This window comes from Myodes glareolus, chromosome 11 (genome assembly GCF_982192425.1).
Source record: "Myodes glareolus chromosome 11, mMyoGla1.1, whole genome shotgun sequence".
NCBI classification, from domain to species: Eukaryota; Metazoa; Chordata; class Mammalia; order Rodentia; family Cricetidae; genus Myodes; species Myodes glareolus.
Window position 1 is genome coordinate 18,678,911 of NC_142036.1, and position 19,286 is coordinate 18,698,196.

Genomic DNA, 19,286 nt, shown 5'->3' on the forward strand with positions numbered 1-19,286 from the left:
TCAAAAATAGTCCTTTTTGTTTCTTAAAACAAAGTTCTGGCTCAAGAAATTAAAAAATCTGGAGAAGGAGTGGCAAAAAATTAAAAATCTGTTTTCTACCTTCATAACTGTGTTGGTACAGGTGAAGCAATTTGCCCCAAGACAGGGCTTTTTTGTGTAGCCCTGGCGGTCTTGGAAGCTCACTCTGTAGACCAGGCTGGCCTCGAACTCACAGAGATATCCCTGCCTCTGCCTCCTGAGTGCTGGTATTAAAAGCATGCACTACCACCACCCTAGTTTAAAGCAGTTTTTCATGTGTAGGCTTAACCTGTATGCTGCAATATGCTTGGCGGGCACGACTTGTCCACTACATCACCTTTCTGTTTCCACGCTTTCCCTGTGGAATAACCTATATCTACATCAACCCTGCCATTTCAGAGTCTATCAGTGAAGATAAAGAACCAAAATTCTGAGCTCTGTAGTACAGTGGTCGAGCAAGGTTAGAACCCTGAGCTCTGCGGTGCAGCAGTGGAGTGGGGTTAGAACCTTGCCTCCTGACTCACAGGACTCTGGATGCTAGACTCTTCCTACTGGCTCAAGTGAATTAACTGACTCCCATAAGCTAATTGGAAGTGGCACTATTAGGAAGCATGCCTTTACTGGAGTGTTAATGGTCTTGTTAAGGGAAGTGTGTCACTGTGGGGGCAGGCTTTGAGGTCTCCTATGCTTAAGATATGCCCAGTGTCTTAGCTCACTTCCTGTTGCCTTTAGATCAAGATCTAAGAATGCCATGTTTGCCTGCATGCCACCATGTAGCACCATGGCAATAATGGACTAAACCTTTGAAAATGTAAGCCAATTAGATGTTTTTCCTTTATATGAGTTGCTGTGAACATGGTGTCTCTTTACTAACAAAAAATAGCAGTCAGTATCAGGAGTGTGATATCACTGTGATAGGCCTGCCCATTCTTTTGTTGGAAGGAACATGGACTTTGGAACTGTGGATTAGAAAAGCAGCCCTTTAAGTGCTATTTAATGGGTCATCCTTGTAAAACATGGGAGACAGTGATACTCAGTGTGATCTGAACTGTGGTTGCCTGGATCAAGAGGTTTCAGAGGAGAAGATTGTTAGTATGTGGCTTAGAGACTGGTCTTGTGGCATTTTGGTGAAAAATGTGGCTGTTCTTGCCCTTATCCAAAGGGTCTGCCTGAGGCTAAAGTGAAGAGATCTGGATTAATTCCATTGGCAGAAGAAATTTCAAAACATCCTAGTATAGTCTCTGTCATATGGCTACTACTGTTCATGCTTGTAAAGATTTATAATGAAACAGAACAAGCTGAGCAAGGAAAAATACCAAATGTAAAATTTGAGGAGAAAAAGAGCACCAGGACTTTTTAGAATGGAACTAAGTGTTGTGTTCAAGGAGATACAATAAGAAATGGAATAAAGGGAGTGGCAACCTCAGGGCAAGATCCCACCCAACTATGTTTCCAATTTGTGAAAAGGAGCTAAAGAAAAGCTTAGAGCGGGGTGTGGTGGAGCACAGATTTAATCCCAGCGGCGGAAAGGCAGAGGCTGGCTCTGAGTTTGAAGCCAGCCTGGTCTACAAACCCAGTTTCAGGACAGCTAAGCGTAGGCAGTGAAGGGAACTAAATCAAGTTGATGAAGACGTAATTGAACAAGGGGACCATGTTCCAGCCCCACTAAGCAGCAGAACTTGGAAACTTCAGTGACATGGTTCTGGCTTTAGAGTTAGAGAGTGACTAGGGAAACACTGAGGCCAGGCATTTATCAGAGGTGTGCCTGCAAAAAGGTCTAAAGAGGCCATTTCAAGCCTGGATTGCCTTGGAGACCCTAAGATGTTGGAGATGCCAGAGTTGTGGGATACCTGTCAAGGAAAGCTATTAACAGAAAGTGGAACCAACCCAAGAGAAAGGAGTATGTTGCAGTCAACAAAGCTGACAGGAGTTGGAGATCTGAAGAGTACTTTGACACCAGACATAAAAATGCAGAGCTTAAGAGTTTGCCCAGCTAGTCTTCGGTCTTGCTTTGATCCAGTATTTCCTCACTGTGCTCCTTTCCCTTCGTTTTGGAACAGTATTGAATATCTTGTGCTATTATATGTTGGAAGTATATGATCTGTTCTTTGATTTTGATTTCATAGGGGACTATAGTTAAGATATTGCATGAATCTCAGAAGAGACTTTGAACTTTGAACTTTTAAATACTGTTGAGACTGTGATAGACTATGGGGACTTTTGAAGCTGTATGTTGCATTATGACATTGTTACAAGTTTATGGGGGTCAGGAAATGGAATGAGGTAATTTGAATGTAACTGGCCCCTATAATCTCATACAGAATGATATGATTAGATGGTGTGCCTTTGTTGGAGTAGATGTGGCCTTGCTGAAGAAAGTGTGTCACTGTGGGGGCAGGTTTTGAGGTCTCCTATGTTCAAGATATATCCGGTGTCTTGGTTCACTTCCTGTTGCCTTCGAATAAAGATTTAAGAACTTTTAGCTCCTTCTCCAGCACCTTGTTGCACCATGATGATAATGGATTATACCTCTGAAAATGTAAGCCACCCCAGTTAAATGTTTCTCCTTTATAAGAGTTGCTGTAGTCATGGTATCTTTTCACAGCAATAGAAACCCTAACTAAGACAGTCTCCCTCCTGCCGGAGGATGTCTGACTTAGGCATCCTCAGAGCTAACAGAAGCTCTCATAGTTCCGGAGAACACAACTCTGAGTTCAGGGATTGTCCTGGGGAGGTGGGGGCTTACTGAGGCTTTTTCTATAGATGTTGATATCTAGAAGTTATCTGAGGTGGAAAGGGCTATTTGGCTCTAATGCCATACCCTCTTCATAGACAATGGGAAACACTCCATAACTGTTACTTTAACTATTTTGTACCTGCTAAATTGACTTTAGTTTCCCTGGGTTAGGCCTGAAGTTGAAGACTGGGTATCCAAAAATCACTGAAACAAGAAGCTAGATCCAGTAGGTACCTGGTAAAAAAAAAACATCAGCAAAGTAGCTTTGTTAAGGGTCAAACGTCTGAGAATCTCTTCCATGGAGAATTCAGACAGTAAAAAAAATACTATTCTACTATACTTTGACCTCTTCCAGAATAATGTGAAGAATTATGAGTTAATAGTGGTTTACAGGTCAGACACTGAGATGCATGCCTGCAATCCTACCACTCAGGAAAATGAGATAGGTAGATTGCAAGTCAAGCGTAGGCTACACAGAAAACTTTGTCTTATTTGTCTTTTTTTTTTTAATGTGCATTGGTGTGAAGGTGTCAGGTCCCCTGGAACTGGATTTTCAGACAGTTGTGAGCTGCCATGTGGGTGCTGGGAATTGAACCCGGGTCCTCTGGATGAGCAGTCAGTGCTCTTAACCGCTGAGCCATTTCTCCAGCCCCAAGCTTTGTCTTTAAAACAGAACAAAACACTAAAAAACAAAGCTGGACAAGATAGCGCTCACTTGTAATTCCAGTAGCCAAGGCAAGAGTATCAGGGGTTAAGGTCATCCTTGGCTTTAGAGGACCCTGTCTCAGAAAATAAAAAAAACCCACAAAACTAAAAAAGATAAAACAAAAACAAGCTAGTACATCTCACTGTGGAGAGAAAGAATCAAATAAAAGAAAACATTTGAGGCACAAATGTTTGCTTTTTAGCACCCAGAAAACAGAACTATGCAAACAACTTGGTTCCAGCATTGAGTTTCTGAAGTTATGGTTATAGGATTTCTGAGCAGTTACTGCCTCTCTGAGCTTGGGCTTTCTGGTCCAAAAAGCAGGGAAGGCATCTGAGATAACATCTCCCAGGGATATGGTGAGAGTTAACCAAGAGCCTGAAGACACAAAGACTTGCTTTGATTTTGGGGGTGGGCAAATATAGCTTACTTTAAGTGGGACAGCTAAGGGGCCTGTGCCTGCAGGCCTGGGAAGACCCCAGGTCCATACCAGTGTCTATCCACATACTGAGGGGTAGGAAAAGCTGATTAAGACTCACCTGTGGTGACAGAGGTCTACAGGAGACCTCAGAAGATCACAGGAACCAGACACCTTAGAAGAAAAGATTCCCAAGGGGGAATGAAAGGGGAATGTCTGTTTATGGGGTGCTAGATGCCACCCTAAGCCTGGGAACCTGCACAACTTTGGGACTCAAGATGTCATGCTACAAGCAACTATACAATCCATACAATTTGGGCAATCAGTTTTACACAGAGCAAACAACTGCATAATCAGAAGTTCAAAATATGTCAAAACCATTCTGCAGTATTGAAGACTATGTGCTTTTGGGTCAAGGGTACCTTTCTTCCAGGTTTGGTAAGTACTGGGGAGTTGCATGTATGAACCGTAGATACATGTTTCACATTTGTGCATGACACATCAGCTGCTGAGAAAGCTCAGTCAGCAACAGCCACTACCAATGCTAACCAGGCAAACTAACTCTGTATCTACACACCCTAACTGGCAGGCTCCATTCCAGCATCAACAAGACCATTCGTTCAGTCCACTGGGGATGTAGGCCTGTGTTAGAGTCCACTGGGGATGTAGGCCTGTGTTAGAATCGATACCATGTGACCCTAATAAGCTATTCCCTCGTGATAGTTCATGACTGTTAAAATGGTGGCTGGAAATGAGGCAGAGACAGGTGAATTTCTGTGAGTTCAAGGCCAGCCTAGTCTACAGAGCTAGTTCCAGGATAGCCAGGGCTGTTACACAGAGAAACCCAGTCTCAAAAAACAAAACAACAAAACAAAACAACAACAACAATAAAAACTGGGCAGTGGTGGCATATGCCTTTAATCCCAGCACTCAGGAGGCAGAAGCAGGGGAATCTCTGTGAGTACAAGGCCAGACTGGTCTACAAGAGCTACTTCTAGGACAGGCTCCAAAACTACAGAGAAATCCTGTCTCGAAGATTTAAAAAGAATTTAAAAAACCAAAACAAACAAACAAAAAAGGCCAATGCCATTCCTAGTAAGCTCTCCAGCTGCTCTGTGACTATTCTCCAATGCCCTGCCTGCCTGCCTACTGTATGTTCCCAAATCCCCATCACAATGGTCATGGACTCTAAACTGTAAGGTTATAAACTCCTTCTATAAGCTGCCTTGGTCATGGTGTCTTAGCACAAAAAGAGAAGACTCACACATGGCTCACAGAACCTCACTCCATATAGTCTTCGTAGCTCACAAAATCTCTTGAAGTGTTTAAGCTGGGCCCAAAGCACCAATATGTCAGGCTCAATATATGTTTAAATGTCATCTCCCTTTAGCAGCATGGGCACCTGCCTCCTTACTTCTGAGTTTTGGTAGTGGGGGTAGCAGCAGTGGTGGTAGCTGCAGGCAGTAGCAACAACAGTGACATAATACACATGCTGAATCAAGAGATGAAACCATCTAGCTAATTTAAATGTAAAAGCAACTCTCCTTGTCTGCATTTGCAGACAGAGATGCTGAGGCCCAGGAACCTTCAGTAAGTTGTTCAATGGTTTCTTGACTGGGAATGCAGCAAACGAGAGCCCAAATCAAGTAAAGTGGCTCCAAGCCTGGTTCATAACCACTGTGCTCCGCCACCACTGTGCTCCGCCACCACTGTGCTCCGCCACAGTTAAGATGCCTGCCAACTGTAGGACCAACTGAGGCCAGCAATATATCCTCATTGGGAAAGCTCAGGTACTTCCTCAAAGTTGTCAAAAGTCACCAACAGTTTGGTGCTCTGCTGTAACTGCTCGATTCCGGTACTTTTGCTAGTCCCACTCCCAAGCCTTACAGGGCTCAACCTGTCAACTTGTCACGCTTCCAGTTTCATCTGGCTGCTCTGCACCTGTACCCAGGCCCCAGACACGCTGCATTGTGGGTTTTTTTCTTTTGACACATGCAAGCTCTCCCACCTCTACCTCTGCAACAGTAGCTCCCTCCTCAACACACCCTGCTGAGTGTAATCCTTGTTCCTTTGAGCTTCAGCTCACATGTCACCACTGTTGTCAGGGCCTCTCTTACAGCCCAGATGGGCAGTTATTGTTTTCTTTTGTAGTCCCCAAGTACTTTGCACACATTTTATTCCAGCACTCACTGTAGAACATTAAACATTTATGAATCTGTGAACTCTAAATTCTAAAGTGGGTAGGACTCCATTCACTTCTTATCTATTCTGCCATGTCAGGTATGTGTTCTGGAATATAGCTGTAGGATGGCTAACATACAACAACGTCTCACAGAGGGCTTCAGGAGCACATTAGTACAAACCTGCATTTCACAAATAGCACATTAATCCCTCTTCCTTATTATTAGTCATTACTGTGAACCTCAAGTCAAGTAACAGGTTTTTGAGGCTCTACATCATGTCAGTAAATGAAGAAGCAATGTCAGGATGCTAGACAACCAGAGCTGGGACACAGACAGAACAAGAGAGAGTCTCAGCATCCAGTAAAGACAAAGTCCTGCTTACCTCCTTCTTGGGAATTCATGATGTTCAGGGCAAAGAGCATCGCATTGGAGAAAGTGGTTGCCTCTTCCTTACTTGCAAAGTTTAAGCCATAGACCTGACGGGCATCTCGCCACTGATGGAAGGTGGGTGTTGCCTGATTGTACTTCAGCCCTTTCACGATTGAATAATTGATCACAACCTGGAGGAGAAAAGAGAGAAATACGTGTAAATAAATTAAATGTAAGTGAGCTGGAGGGAGCTGCCATGGGGCAAAGATACTGTATCCTTTCAACCACAGTAGTGTGGGGGATGAGGTTCACAAGAGGGAAAAGGTGATCAGACATTTCAGGCTATAATTGAATAGCTGGCAAACTTGTTATTTCACTTAACTATGTCTGAACTGGGAGTAAAATTCCCTGGTTGGGTTCTGGTCCAGACCCTGTCTTTTGGCTGTGCCACTTAGGGAATCAATGCTGTTTTCTAAGGTTGAGTTTCTCCAACAATAAGATGAAGGTACTAATGCTGCCTTATTGACCTTGTGGGGATTCTGGAAGGAACTCCTGGTGCCAGCTATATCTTAGCTACACTTAATCCATATCTTCTAGATATGAAGCTCCTTAAGGGTAACAGTCTTCTGAAGTTTGATCTCAATTTCCCACACCCCTTATCAGTGTTCAGAATTCATAATAAACAAGTTCTATTGTCAATGATGACTTGTAGAAATATATTACACACACATACAGCCTCATAGCTATTTTTGTTATTAATCACCAACAGACATAACAGCTGTCAGCCAGCCAGGGCAAAAGACAGAAAAAGCAGACATTCAGCGAGTCATGGCCAGTAGAGACTCAACAGCAGGTCTGCTGGCCCCTGGATGTTTGCTCTTCTAGACACTGAAAGAGAATGATTTCAGGCTATTTAGAAAGTGGTGCTCTGTGAAGTCAGTGGTGGCCTGACAACACTCCAGGTGCAGCCATCACTCGGCCGTGTGATCCTCCAGCTAAGAGTCCTCTTGTCTGTAAAGTAGGAAGAATATAGGAATGGTTTGTTGCTCTCCATAACTGTTCATATTGCTGTGTTACAGGATCAGGAAAAGCCGGAGAATAGTAATTACGGACAATATCTAGAACAGCATCATCCTAGATTTCCCACACATGCAAGTTGAACTTAGGTCCACGTATAATGAAGTGAACAAGTAAGATGAGTCATTGGACACATGTACTAAATCAGGAGACAAGATGGAATCATGTTACAACTTACTTGCTATATAGCAACAGGTGAGTATTTTGGCTAGTATCTATATACAAGTTCCTGAGTAGGAGCAGACATACACATGTGTACTGATAAGCAGAAGACCCAAGCTGGGGATTGACTGGTTTAATTTTACACTGCTGGAAAAAGGCTCAAGTTCTTGTGGAGTATATGTATGAGATGAACTGAACTGCCAAGTTAGCATGGTTAAAATAGCTGTTAAGGTTAGAGCAATGGGTCTCCACCTGTGGGTCATGACCCCTTATGGAGGTTGTCAAAATAACCCTTTTGCAGGGGTCACATAAGACTATCAGAAAACACAGATATTTACATTATGATTCATAACAGTAGCGAAATTACAGTCATGAAATAACAATAAAAAAATTTTATGTTAGGGGGTTACCACATTATGAGGAACTGTATTAAAGGGTCACAGCGTTTGGAAAGTTAGGAACCACTGGGTTAGTGACTAGAGTCGTGCACAGAATCAGAGAGCTAAGAACCTTTTCCATTCTGTCCCAGTCAACTCATAGCAGATGTTCTGTGCTCAATTTTTCCTCTCTATTAAGAAATCAGAATAAGCTAAAAGAGAAAGTTGTGCAGAAAAGGTCTGGAAGTGACATATTAAGGTTGGTTGAGAAAGAACAACGCAAGACTGGCTAGGGAGATGCTCTAGGGAAGTGAGACTTCTAGGACTATGAGTTGAGACGGCTGACTACAATCTCAGAGGAGACTCAGTTGTGCAAGCATCAGGAGAAAAATAATACTCATTCCATGTACAGAAAAAGTGTGGCTAGCACAATCACCGAAAAGAATTCATAGGGATCCTAGGAATTCTCTTTGTAGTTGGGAAATCAGGGCCAGGAAAAACAAGGGACTTGTACAAAGTTACACAGTAAACTAATGGGAGAGCTGGAACAGTCTGTAGAGGAGACTCTATGCTGCAGTTCACTGCCAGCAAAATGAGCTAACATTGTTCTCTAATTTCCTGTGGTCTGGCTTTGATCTCTTGAGCCTCCTGGAGTGGTTCTGGCTGCACAGGTCTTAAGATCTTATACTGGGGAGGTGGTATGACACATGCCTTTAATCTCAGCACTCAGAGATAGAGTGAATCTTGGTGAGTTTGAGGCCAACCTAGTCTACTGAGCAAGTCCCAGGACTGTTACAGAGAGAAACCCTGTGTCAAAAAAAACAAAACAAAACAAAACAAAAAAAATATCACCTTATACTGGTAGGGTGCAGTTGTACTTTCCTTGAGGGTATATTGCTATTATGGAAATTCTCTGGGTTCTGTATCTCCTGCAGCTCCTGGGCGTGGTATTTCTGTTGTTGCTACCTCTGGAGCCTAAAGACTGCCAGCTGCTATACACAAATACCCCATTAGACTACAACTGCTTTGAAGACATGGGGGTTCTTGGTATAAGAAATGAGTTAAAGCACTGTACGTCGAATCCTGTTTATTTCTTTTCGGCTGAGCAACTCTTGTTAGATCCATGAAATGCAAAGGGACGGCAACAGTGTGAATAATATATTACCTAATAGGCCTGTGAAGATAAAACACTCCTATAAGCTGAACCACCAGAGAGACACCACCATTTTAAAATTTATTTTCACAACTTCTAAACCATCCTCTTATAAAGGAGAGTCCCACAAAGTGTGCCTTGAATGCATGTGCAGGCGGTGCATAGCTAATATGTCACTTGATCAAAGACAGAGAGAAGCCTGGTATTTACCAACTTCCAGACAGGTTTTACTGGTGGAAGCTAAAATCTTAGTGCCTACCTGATATTTGCTTGTTCTACTTAGAGCAAGTTAGAAGAGACAGTTGGGCATTCATAACACTGTGTGGCCACTTTGGGATGGGACAGCTTTCTTCTGATGTCCCTTTTCTCAACAATGCCCCTCAGAGATAACTATGCTCTAACTTTTTTCACCATCAGACTCTTACCAATTCTTTTGTTTGTTTGGTTGTTGGTTTTTCGGTTTTTTTTTGTTTGTTTTGGTTTTTGTTTTGGTTTTTCCAAGACAAGGTTTCTCTGTAGCTTTGGAGCCTGTCCCGGAACTAGCTCTTGTAGACCAGGCTGGCCTCAAACTCACGAAGATCCACCTGCCTCTGCCTCCTGAGTGCTGGGATTAAAGGCGTGTGCCACAATCACGTGGCCAACCAATTCTTAAATTGGAAATGGATTAATAAGGCATACAGTGTTATTTCTGACTCTTTCCATTTAACATAATATCTGTGAAATTCATCCATTTCTCTCCCTGCCTCCATGCCTAGACAGGGTCTTACTACATAGCCCGAGCTGGTCTGGAACTTGCTATGAAGCATGGGGTTTGAACCCATGAATCCTCTGCCCTTTCCTCTCTCCTGGCAGAATTACAGGCATGCCGCATCACTGTGGGCTAAATGTGTCATTTTAACAGCAAATAACTTCTTCATACTCTTATTAATGAGTATCTGAGTTGGTTTCTAGCCCTTGACTATTTTGCTCTATGAATATTTTTATTTTTAGTAGATACAAATTCTTGTTTCTTTGGGCATCGACACAGAAGGGAGGGCTATGGTTTGTGTGCATTTAGTTTTAGTAGGCTTGGTCAGAAGATTTCTCAGGAAGATGGTACCAATTTCCACTCTCCTGAGATACATATGAGAGATCCACTTGGCCAGAAATACTCAGAATTGTTTGGCTTCTGAATGGCACCCTTGAGTTGTGCAGAGTACAGCACTATCCCAGGGTGGTTTCCATCAGAACTGTCTGACTTCTGAAGGGCACCCTTGGGTTGTGTGGACTATAGTGCTATCCCAGGTGGTTTGCATGGTGTCTCCCCAAACACAAGGGCTGAGCACCTTCCTCGTATTTGCCACCTTTTGTTAGCTTGTCACTTCTGTCCACTGCTCTTTTGGGAAGTCCTTGTTCAAGCTATTTGCCTTTTTTAAAGTTAATTTTCAGCTTTGTATACACCCTTCCTGATTGAATTGGCCTATTACATACTTCGAGGGGAGGAGTCTCTCTCAGGGTGTATCTTGTCTTTCTATTTTCGTTGTAACGAAAACTCCTCAGTGTTAATGAAGTTCATCCATAATCTGTCCTCGATAGCTAATGCTTTTTTCAATTTCTTTAGATTTATTTATTTTATATATTTTCCTTGAATGGGTATCTATGTACCATGTGAATGTTCAGTGCCAGTGGAGGTCAGAAGAGGGCTTCATATGCCCTACAACTGGATTTACAGATTGTGAGTCACCATGTGGGTGCTGGGACTAAACCTGGGTCCTCTGCAACAAGTGTTCTTAACCACTGAGCCATCTCTCTAGCCTCTAGCTACTGCTTCTTAATGCCAGGTCAAGAACATCTGTTTTCTCTAAAGTCATGAGAAAAATTTCCTGTACTTTCTTCTCAATGTTTTTCTGGTTTCTGAACACCTCTACCATGCTTCTTTCAAGATGGGGTCTTGCTGCATTGCCAAGGATAGCCCTGGATTCTTGGTCTGAAGCAGTCCTCCCACCCCAGCTTCCTAAGTGCCCCGCTACTGTTTGTTGGCCTTTAGTGTTTAGGCTGAAATAGTTCTGAGGTATGACGTAACCTTTTTTTTTTTTTTTAAAAAAAATACAGACTGAACTGGGGTTATTTATTGAAAATAATATATTTTCCTTGCTGAACATAAAGATGTCTTGTCATAAACCAAGGGACCACATATGTGTGGCTTTATCTAGCCATTCCTAAATTTCTGAGTCTGTTAGTTGATCTTAATGCCAGTATCTCCCTGCCGCAATTATGGCAGCTTTATAGTAAGACTGGAAATATGACAGTGAACCCCCCATCTTGGTTCTTCAAGATGATCTCAGCTCTTCTAGATCCTATACATTTTCATATGAATCTTAGAAGCAAATTACTAGTTTCTACAAATACCTGCTGGAATCTTAAGTGGATGAGATTTTGAAGAAGTTACATCTAATGACACCAGAGTCAGAGGACTCAACTCTCAGCCATCTTAACAGTTTCCAGTGTACAGAAAGTTGTAGCTACAGTGAGATTTGTTCCAAAGTCTTTGAAATTTTCTGCTGAGCTCCCAAATATCATTTGAAACAGTTTCATTTTATAGTTATTTACTGCTAACATATTAAAAAAATACAGGTGTCTGCCAAACTCATTTAGCAAAACAATATGTTAACATATTTTATAGTAATTATAGCACCATAATAGTTTGTAGGTAGTACAGACACTCTTAGTTATTTAAAAAGGCTTATTGCATTTATTTGTATGCATATGTGTGTATGCATGTGTATACACATGTATGTGCCATGGCATGAGCACTGAGGTGAGAGGACTTAGTGGGAGTCAGTTCCTCCCTCTCTCCATGGGGATTCTGGAGACTGAACTCAGGTTACCAGGCTTACCAGCAAGCACTTTTACCTGCTGAGCCATCTTGTTGACACTTCTCTACATTATTAAATCATCTGAGATGAAAGGTAAGTTTATTCTCTCTTCTCCCTGTCTTGTTCTCCTGGAATATAGGGCAAGTTTAATGACTAGAGCTTTTGCTGTCTGTAGATATTATTTGCAAAATTATCTTTCCCAGTTTCCTCTTAATTTTTATCATGAAGGGACACTAAATTTAATAAGTGCCTTTTCTAATTTATACAGTTCCCCCTTGTTCTGTTAAGTTAATTTTGTATTCCTGCAATAAATCATATCACTTATCAGGAGTTTAAAAATATTTATTTGGTTGAGGTCATTAATTATTTAGCTTGTGGTTTTCTGCTTTGTAATGCTCTTATCATGGTAATAAGGCCATGTAGGATCCGTCTTCTTGTTTCTGGGCGCTATGTAATACTAGCACTGTTCTTCATCAAATCCATGGAGGAGCTCACTGGGTTGGCTACCTGTGCCTGAAGTTTCCTTTGTGGGATCGTTACACTTGGAATTACAGATTAAATTGCTTTAGTACATAAAACTATTTAGTTTTTCTATTACTCTCATGTTAACTTTGGCAGTTTTTGAGGCATCTATCTACTCGTCTAAGCTAATTTCCAAGCATATTGATTTTTAATGTTTATAGGGTGGTAGTAATAATACCCCTTTGGTTTCTGATATTCACGATTTGTATTTTTCTTTTAAAAAGTCCCTTGACTGTTCTTATTATGAGTTTATTAATTTTATTTTTAAAGAACCAACATTTTTGCATGAAAGAACCAAGATATTTTACTTTCTTCTATCATTCATTTACTTTATATTATTAGGGTTTTTAAATTTTCATTTAAAATATTTTTATGTATTTACTTGTGTATGTGTGAATGCTACATGTGCATAAGAGGTCAGAGGAGGGTGTTGGATTCCTTGAAGCTGGTTTGTGAGCCACCTGATATGGGTACTGGGAACAGAACTCAGGTTCTCTGCAAGAGCAGCAAACACTGAATATCTGAGCCACCTCTCCAGACCCAGTTAAAAATTTTTATGGTTTTCTTCCTCCTACTTTTGTTGGGTTTAACTATTTTCCCAGCTTCCTGAGATAAAAAACATTGACCACCAATATTTATCATTCTTCTTTTGCAATATATACATTTATAAAACAAAATTTCTCCTGTGAGCAGTTTTAGCTCACAAGTTCTTTACTACTTAGCAGAACAGAATATTCTCTATCTTACATTTCCATTTCTGTTTGCCCCATGATTCAATTAGTAATGTCCCTCTTTTCATAACTACTGCACACTGGCTGAATGCACTACAAAAACAAATGTAGACAGAGAAGACAGAGATTTTATTAGTTGTCTTTTTGTCACTGACTCTGGTTTGATTCCTCTGTGGTCAAAGAATATACTCTAGGGGCTGGTGAATGGCTCAGCAGGTAAAGACACGTGTTGTGCAAGTCTTGCAATGTTCTGCTCAGCATCTATATAAAGGCCAAAGTAGTCAATCAAATCCATAAAGCTATCCTCTGACTTTCATATGTAAGTGGTGACATGCACCCACCCAGAGTCTCACACTAAGTATACCACACACCAAATATAGACAAAGTAATAATAGAAAATTTGAAAGAATATACTCTGTATCATTTTGATCCTTTTTCATTCTGGTGTGCTCCATAGTCTAGCATATTCTCTGTTGGTACATATCTTGTGGTTTGAATGAAAATGACTCCCATAGGCTCATAGGGAATGGTATTATTGGAAGTGTGGCCTTGTTGGAGTAGGTGTGGCCTTGTCAGAGAAGTGAGTCATTGGAGGTATGCTTTGAGGTTTCAGAAGCTCAAGCCAGGCCCAGCGTCACTCTCTCTTCCTGCTGCCTGCTGATCCAAACATAGAATTCTCAGCTCCTTCTCCAGCACCATGTCTGCCTGTGTGCTGTCATACTTCCCATCATAAGAATAATGGGCTAAACCTCTGAACTGTAAGCCAGTCCCAATTAAATGCTTTCCTTATTAAGAGTTTGCTGTAGTCATCTCATCGTTTAACAGCAATAGAAAACACCAGCTAAGACACTTGTAATACCACACAGCTGTTGGCTGCAGTTTCCACAACATAAATCAGGCCAAGCTGGTTAATAATGCGAAGAAAAATCCCTGTTTTCACTCATTTCTGCCTGCTTCTTCAGTATGCTACTTGGAGCCATGATTAGAATCTGCAAGTAGGCTTCGCAATTAGTCTATTTCCTGAGACCTCTAGATTGGTCCATTTCTGCTTATATATTTAGAACATACATTATTAGATGCATTCAAATTTAGGGCTGCTGTGACTGCTCTTCTGATGGGGCGTCTTATTAAAAAGGTCTGTCATATCTGACATACATAGCAGCTACCAGCTTATTACGGTAGTGTTTATAAGGTTTACAGTTTTCAAATCCTTCACTTTCAACCTTTCCTAGTCAGATTTATTTTAAAGATAATTCCCTAAGACTCAGCAGGATTGCTTTAGGTACTTTCGAAGGATAAGCTTATTTTTAAATGTTGCACTTTCCACACAGGAGCTCATAATCACACTGTGTGCATGTTTTATTTTGGGGAATGTAGGAGTACATGGGAGTGCCTTTCCTGTGGGTTTTTTTTTTTTTTTTAGAGGAAGCCCTTAAAACACCAAAAGCCTAATATGGTTTTGAGACTTCTGAGTAAAAATAATCTAAAGGTCTTTTACAAAGAAAGAAGCTTAATAGTAGAGAACAGTCTCCCTGGCCACTCTGCTGCTGGCTAGGATCTAAAAGAACAATATAGAATCTACAGGCTGGTAAAGACTCTGAGACACAAGTCTCCACCTGATGACGGAATAACCTTCTCAGAATCTTCCTGCAAACCCCATTCACAGTGTAACACACAGTGTCTTCTAACTGTATACTTGCTGCTGGTCTGTTTTCATTGCTACAAAGAAGCGTCAGAAGCAGGCTCACATTATAAAGAGATCTATTCGGTTCACAGTACTAGGGCTTCAGGAGCAACCAAATGGTGTGATGGGCATGGAAGAGGCTACAGCTGTGGCTCAGTGACAGCGTGCCTGCCTAGCGTGCAGGAAGCCTTTGCTTGGCTTACCATGCATGGGGTGCTGAGTGAGATTCCCAGCCTCAGTTCCAGACTTTTTTTTAAAAAAAGCAATCACTTAGAGATACCCACTATGATGCAGGAACAGTACCAGGCAATGGACTTCATGTCAAGGAGATGCCTAGAGAGAAATCAACAAGGGAAAGGAAAGACAGCATAAGCTGAGCTTATAGGCTACCTAAGAGCAGGAATCCAGAAACATGTTTGTCTCTTCTGCCTGAAGGGACACAGACTCTGAAACTTGCTAGGGCTGTTTTGACCAATGTAGAAATCTGCCCAGTGGACAACACTTAAATCAGAATTCCAGGTTTATCTTCACGTTGCTAACTTCCTGCCTGCACGGCCAGCAGGGAACCAGCCTGAGCATAAAGGAAACATTAAGGAGACGACTTTAAGTCCTCTTTAATAATAACAATTATTATTATTGCTTTATGTGTATGCCTCCATGTATATCTAAGTACCATATATATATATATATATATATATATATATATATATATATATATATATCTGTAAGCACTTGGTGTTCAAGGAAACCAGAAGATAACATTGGATGCCCTGGAACTGGAGCTACAGACAGTTGTAAGTTGCTATGTGGGTGCTGGAAACTGAACTCAGGTCCTCTGAAAGGAGTGCCCCTTAACCACTGAGCCATCTCAGCTGTCGTTTCAATAAACAAAACCACAGATCTTCTAGCCTCACTGCTCAAAATGCCTTGTCAATCTTCCCAGAAGCAACAGGGTGGGGAGCATTGAGGTACTCACCAAGGTCACTGTGGGTAAGCTTGTTACTTTAGACTACTTTGTCTTGATTGTGTGTGACCTGAATGGACGGGAAATTACTTGTACCTGCACAGGTATTTCCCAGAAACACTACTCACCACCTCAGCTGTCCAGGCTGTTTGCCAGGGAGAGATGATATCATCCTCCTATCATCTTGGTATTTTTGCCAAAGTTAACTTTGGGGGTTATAACCCAAAATCTCAATAGCAAATGATAAATGGACAGGTAAGTATAGAATGGGACTAAAACATCTACATTCTATATTTTTCTTTTTCTTTCTGTTTTGAATGTTTGGTGTGCATGTATGTATGCTTATTTGCATATAAGTGTAGGGCAGAGGTTGATATCAAGTATCTTCCTTACTTGTGTTCTACTTAAAATTTTATTTTAGATGGGGTTTCACTATGTAACTCGGGCTGGTCTAACACTCACTGTGTAGGCCAGGCTGATCTCAAACTCATATAGATTAGCCTGCCTTTGCCTCCTGAGTGCTGGAATTAAAGGTGTGTGCCATCATACCTGGTTGATCATTCTCTGCCTTACTGAGACAAGGTCTCTAGTTGGATCTGGAGCTTGCAGGTTCTAGTGAGACTGGCTAGCCAGCTTGCCCTGGGGATTCCCATCGTTGTCTCCTGGTGTTGGGGCTGCAGATGGCAACCACACTTGTCCAGCTTTTTAATGAGTTCTGGGGACCTAAATTCTAGCTCTCACACTTGTGCACTATTATACACAGAACCGTCTCCCTAGTCCACGTGTACTGTATTTTTCAAAGACTTCTCACAAATGTTATTTTAGTCTGCTCTGACAGACTAAATTATTTGATTTCCTATTTTATCTGTCATTGTATTCTGATCTGACACAATGGAGCAGAAAGCTGTAGCTTATTATTTACATATGACATAGAAAGTGACTCTCAGAAAAGATAATTTGCTTTTGGTCTTATACTTTGGCTATAAGGCTACAGAATCAGAGCTGAACCCAGATCTCTCTCCGATAGTAAAGTGCCTGGGCCTTCTTTTCACCAAGCATGTACTGGTAGGCTCGCAGCTCAGGGGTGTGATGCTGACTCCAGCACTTACCTGCTGATCTTGTAGCTTGACCCCGACGACTCTGAAGGTGTTGCTGGCAGTGTTGTGGTAAATGTTGATTCGGCTGAATCCCTGCTGGCCAGGCTTGATTGGTACCCATTTCTTACTGGTGTCATCGTAGACCATCACGGAAGCCCGTGCTTGGCAGATACTCTGTTCACTGCAGAAAGAGAAGAAAGTCTGTAGTGTCATACCTGCCTATGGTAATAGATGCCGGCCCTGTGCATTTCTGGAACAGAGGCCAAAGGCAACAGGATAGAAACTTGCTGCTAGAACTTCTAACTGCCCACAGTAGTGCTGTTTTGTGAAGTGATGAGTTTGTCACCCAAAAAAGACAATGCCAAAAATGAGTAGAGGAGTATCTGCCAAAATCCCACAGCTTGGGAGACTCATAGCTTTGCTTTGCAGGGAGGAGCGCTTGAAGGAAAGAGGAATTATTATTAGATGATTATCATAAACCCTGTGTTAAATAATACGGTGAATCTAAGCACTGCTGCCTCACAGCTTACGAAGTAGCCACTATTTCCCATCTAATGAAGAGGAAAGAGTGGCTGGGATGCTGGAGAGGTTTCACATGAGTTTACCCAGGTACCCAGGGATGGAATTTCAAATATCCAGCCATTTCTGTTCAACTTCAGAATACACCACACAGAGGATTTCTTTCTGGTATTCAACAAAATGTTCAATTTATATCTAGTGTCAAGATGAGACAGCATTAGAAATGCTGTGTAGATAATGAGGAGGTTAGGTGACCTAAAGAACTGAGCAACAGTTATCCACACACACTGGTTCTGGGCTGAAGACACCTGGGAAAGCACCGTCACCTGTTCAGAATATGTTAGAAAAAACAGGGAATCAGCAGAAACAGTCTCTGGAGAGGTAAACTGTCACCATTAAAATGAACACATGAAGACACCTGTCAGCAATTTAGTTCTCAGAGTCCAAGATTCTTGAACACAGTCTTAGTAGCATGTAAGGAAATGGTAAGATGTGGCTGACAATTGGAGAATGACAGTGTTTAGAAAGGAGACCATGCAGGACAACAGTAGACTGGAAATAAAGTCCACACCATGAAGAGTAACAACTAAGAAGCAGAGAAAACAGTAATTCACTGTTGAGTGATCATAAGGAACAGACTAAGTAGGCAAGAAAAATGTCATACTGTGTTCACTTTATCATAGTAAGGGCAGAGAAACAAAGTATTTGGAAAAAGAGCCTTGTACCCAGCACAGAAATGGTGCTTTTAAGAATTAGTTCTCTGTGATTTGTAAATGTTCGACACATCCTAAGTGTAGAGGGTTGAGCTCAGGATCTCATCTGTGACTCAGATCCTGTGGCTCAGGATATGGACTATTGCCTTTTGTAGAGTGTAAACAACAAGTGTCTAATAAGTGCTCAATGGAGCCTCTCAGAGCTGAAAAGAGCTCTAGATATAATCCAATTCTCCATTACATTCAATAAGGCAGTTCTGACAACACACAGCAAGCCTTTGAATAACTGGCATTGACTCTTCTCTCACGAGGCCTGTTGATAGTTGAATGACTGATTTAGACAGCCCTTCTTGGTCTCAGTATACTCTACCCCTACCTTTCCAGTCCCAGAGTGTTTTCTAGTCAGCTCACAGCAGCCCAACAGACCACTGAAGGAACATTTTGGTTTTTCTACCCATTATCATGGCAAAGCTACCTAGCAACCCCTTTGTCATTCCAGTAACTCTCTTCAACTGAACCCCTTATTTATCACCTTTTCTTCTAGTACGTGAGTGATCAAATTGGGCATGTGTTAACCTTAGTACAGATGCCAGGGAGCTTACAGATAAGAATCCAAGAACTACAAACTTTACTCAGCCAAGAGAACTTGAGGGAACCAGGGGAGAGTTATGAAGAAAGTGGTTAGGGGTTAAAGATGACAGTGTTCAGCTCCTAGAGAAAGTGGATGTGCTAGTATAGGCGGAGGTGACACGCAGCCCAGACAGGGGCAGAGCCAAGAAACATGCAGTATGCGGAGAGCTGCAGCCCCTAGAGTGAGTGCGATGTATCTGGGCTATCACACAGGACTCAGGGATCCTAGGAAGAGAGATAAAAGAAATAAAGCACTTGCATTGGACTGTCATGTGCTAGATACTTTAGCACCAATGGCAATTTTAGTTACTGTAATGATAGATAGTCCACAGGTCCCTATTTTCTTTTCTTTTCTTTCCTTTTTTTTGGCT

At 41.7% G+C, this 19,286-nt stretch overlaps 1 protein-coding gene across 5 annotated transcripts in view; it reads right to left on the reverse strand.

The window, feature by feature from the left end:
* Window positions 1-19,286, reverse strand: part of Evl (Enah/Vasp-like) — a 148,993-nt gene that overhangs the window by 32,662 nt on the left and 97,045 nt on the right. For all 5 annotated transcript variants that reach the window (XM_085697916.2, XM_085697915.2, XM_048431263.3 and 2 more), the window contains exons 2-3: window positions 17,066-17,234; window positions 6,445-6,622 (exon numbers count right to left, since the gene is read on the reverse strand). In XM_085697916.2, the coding sequence (XP_085554042.1) occupies window positions 6,445-6,622; window positions 17,066-17,234 (347 nt within the window). The remainder of the gene's footprint in view (window positions 1-6,444; window positions 6,623-17,065; window positions 17,235-19,286) is intronic.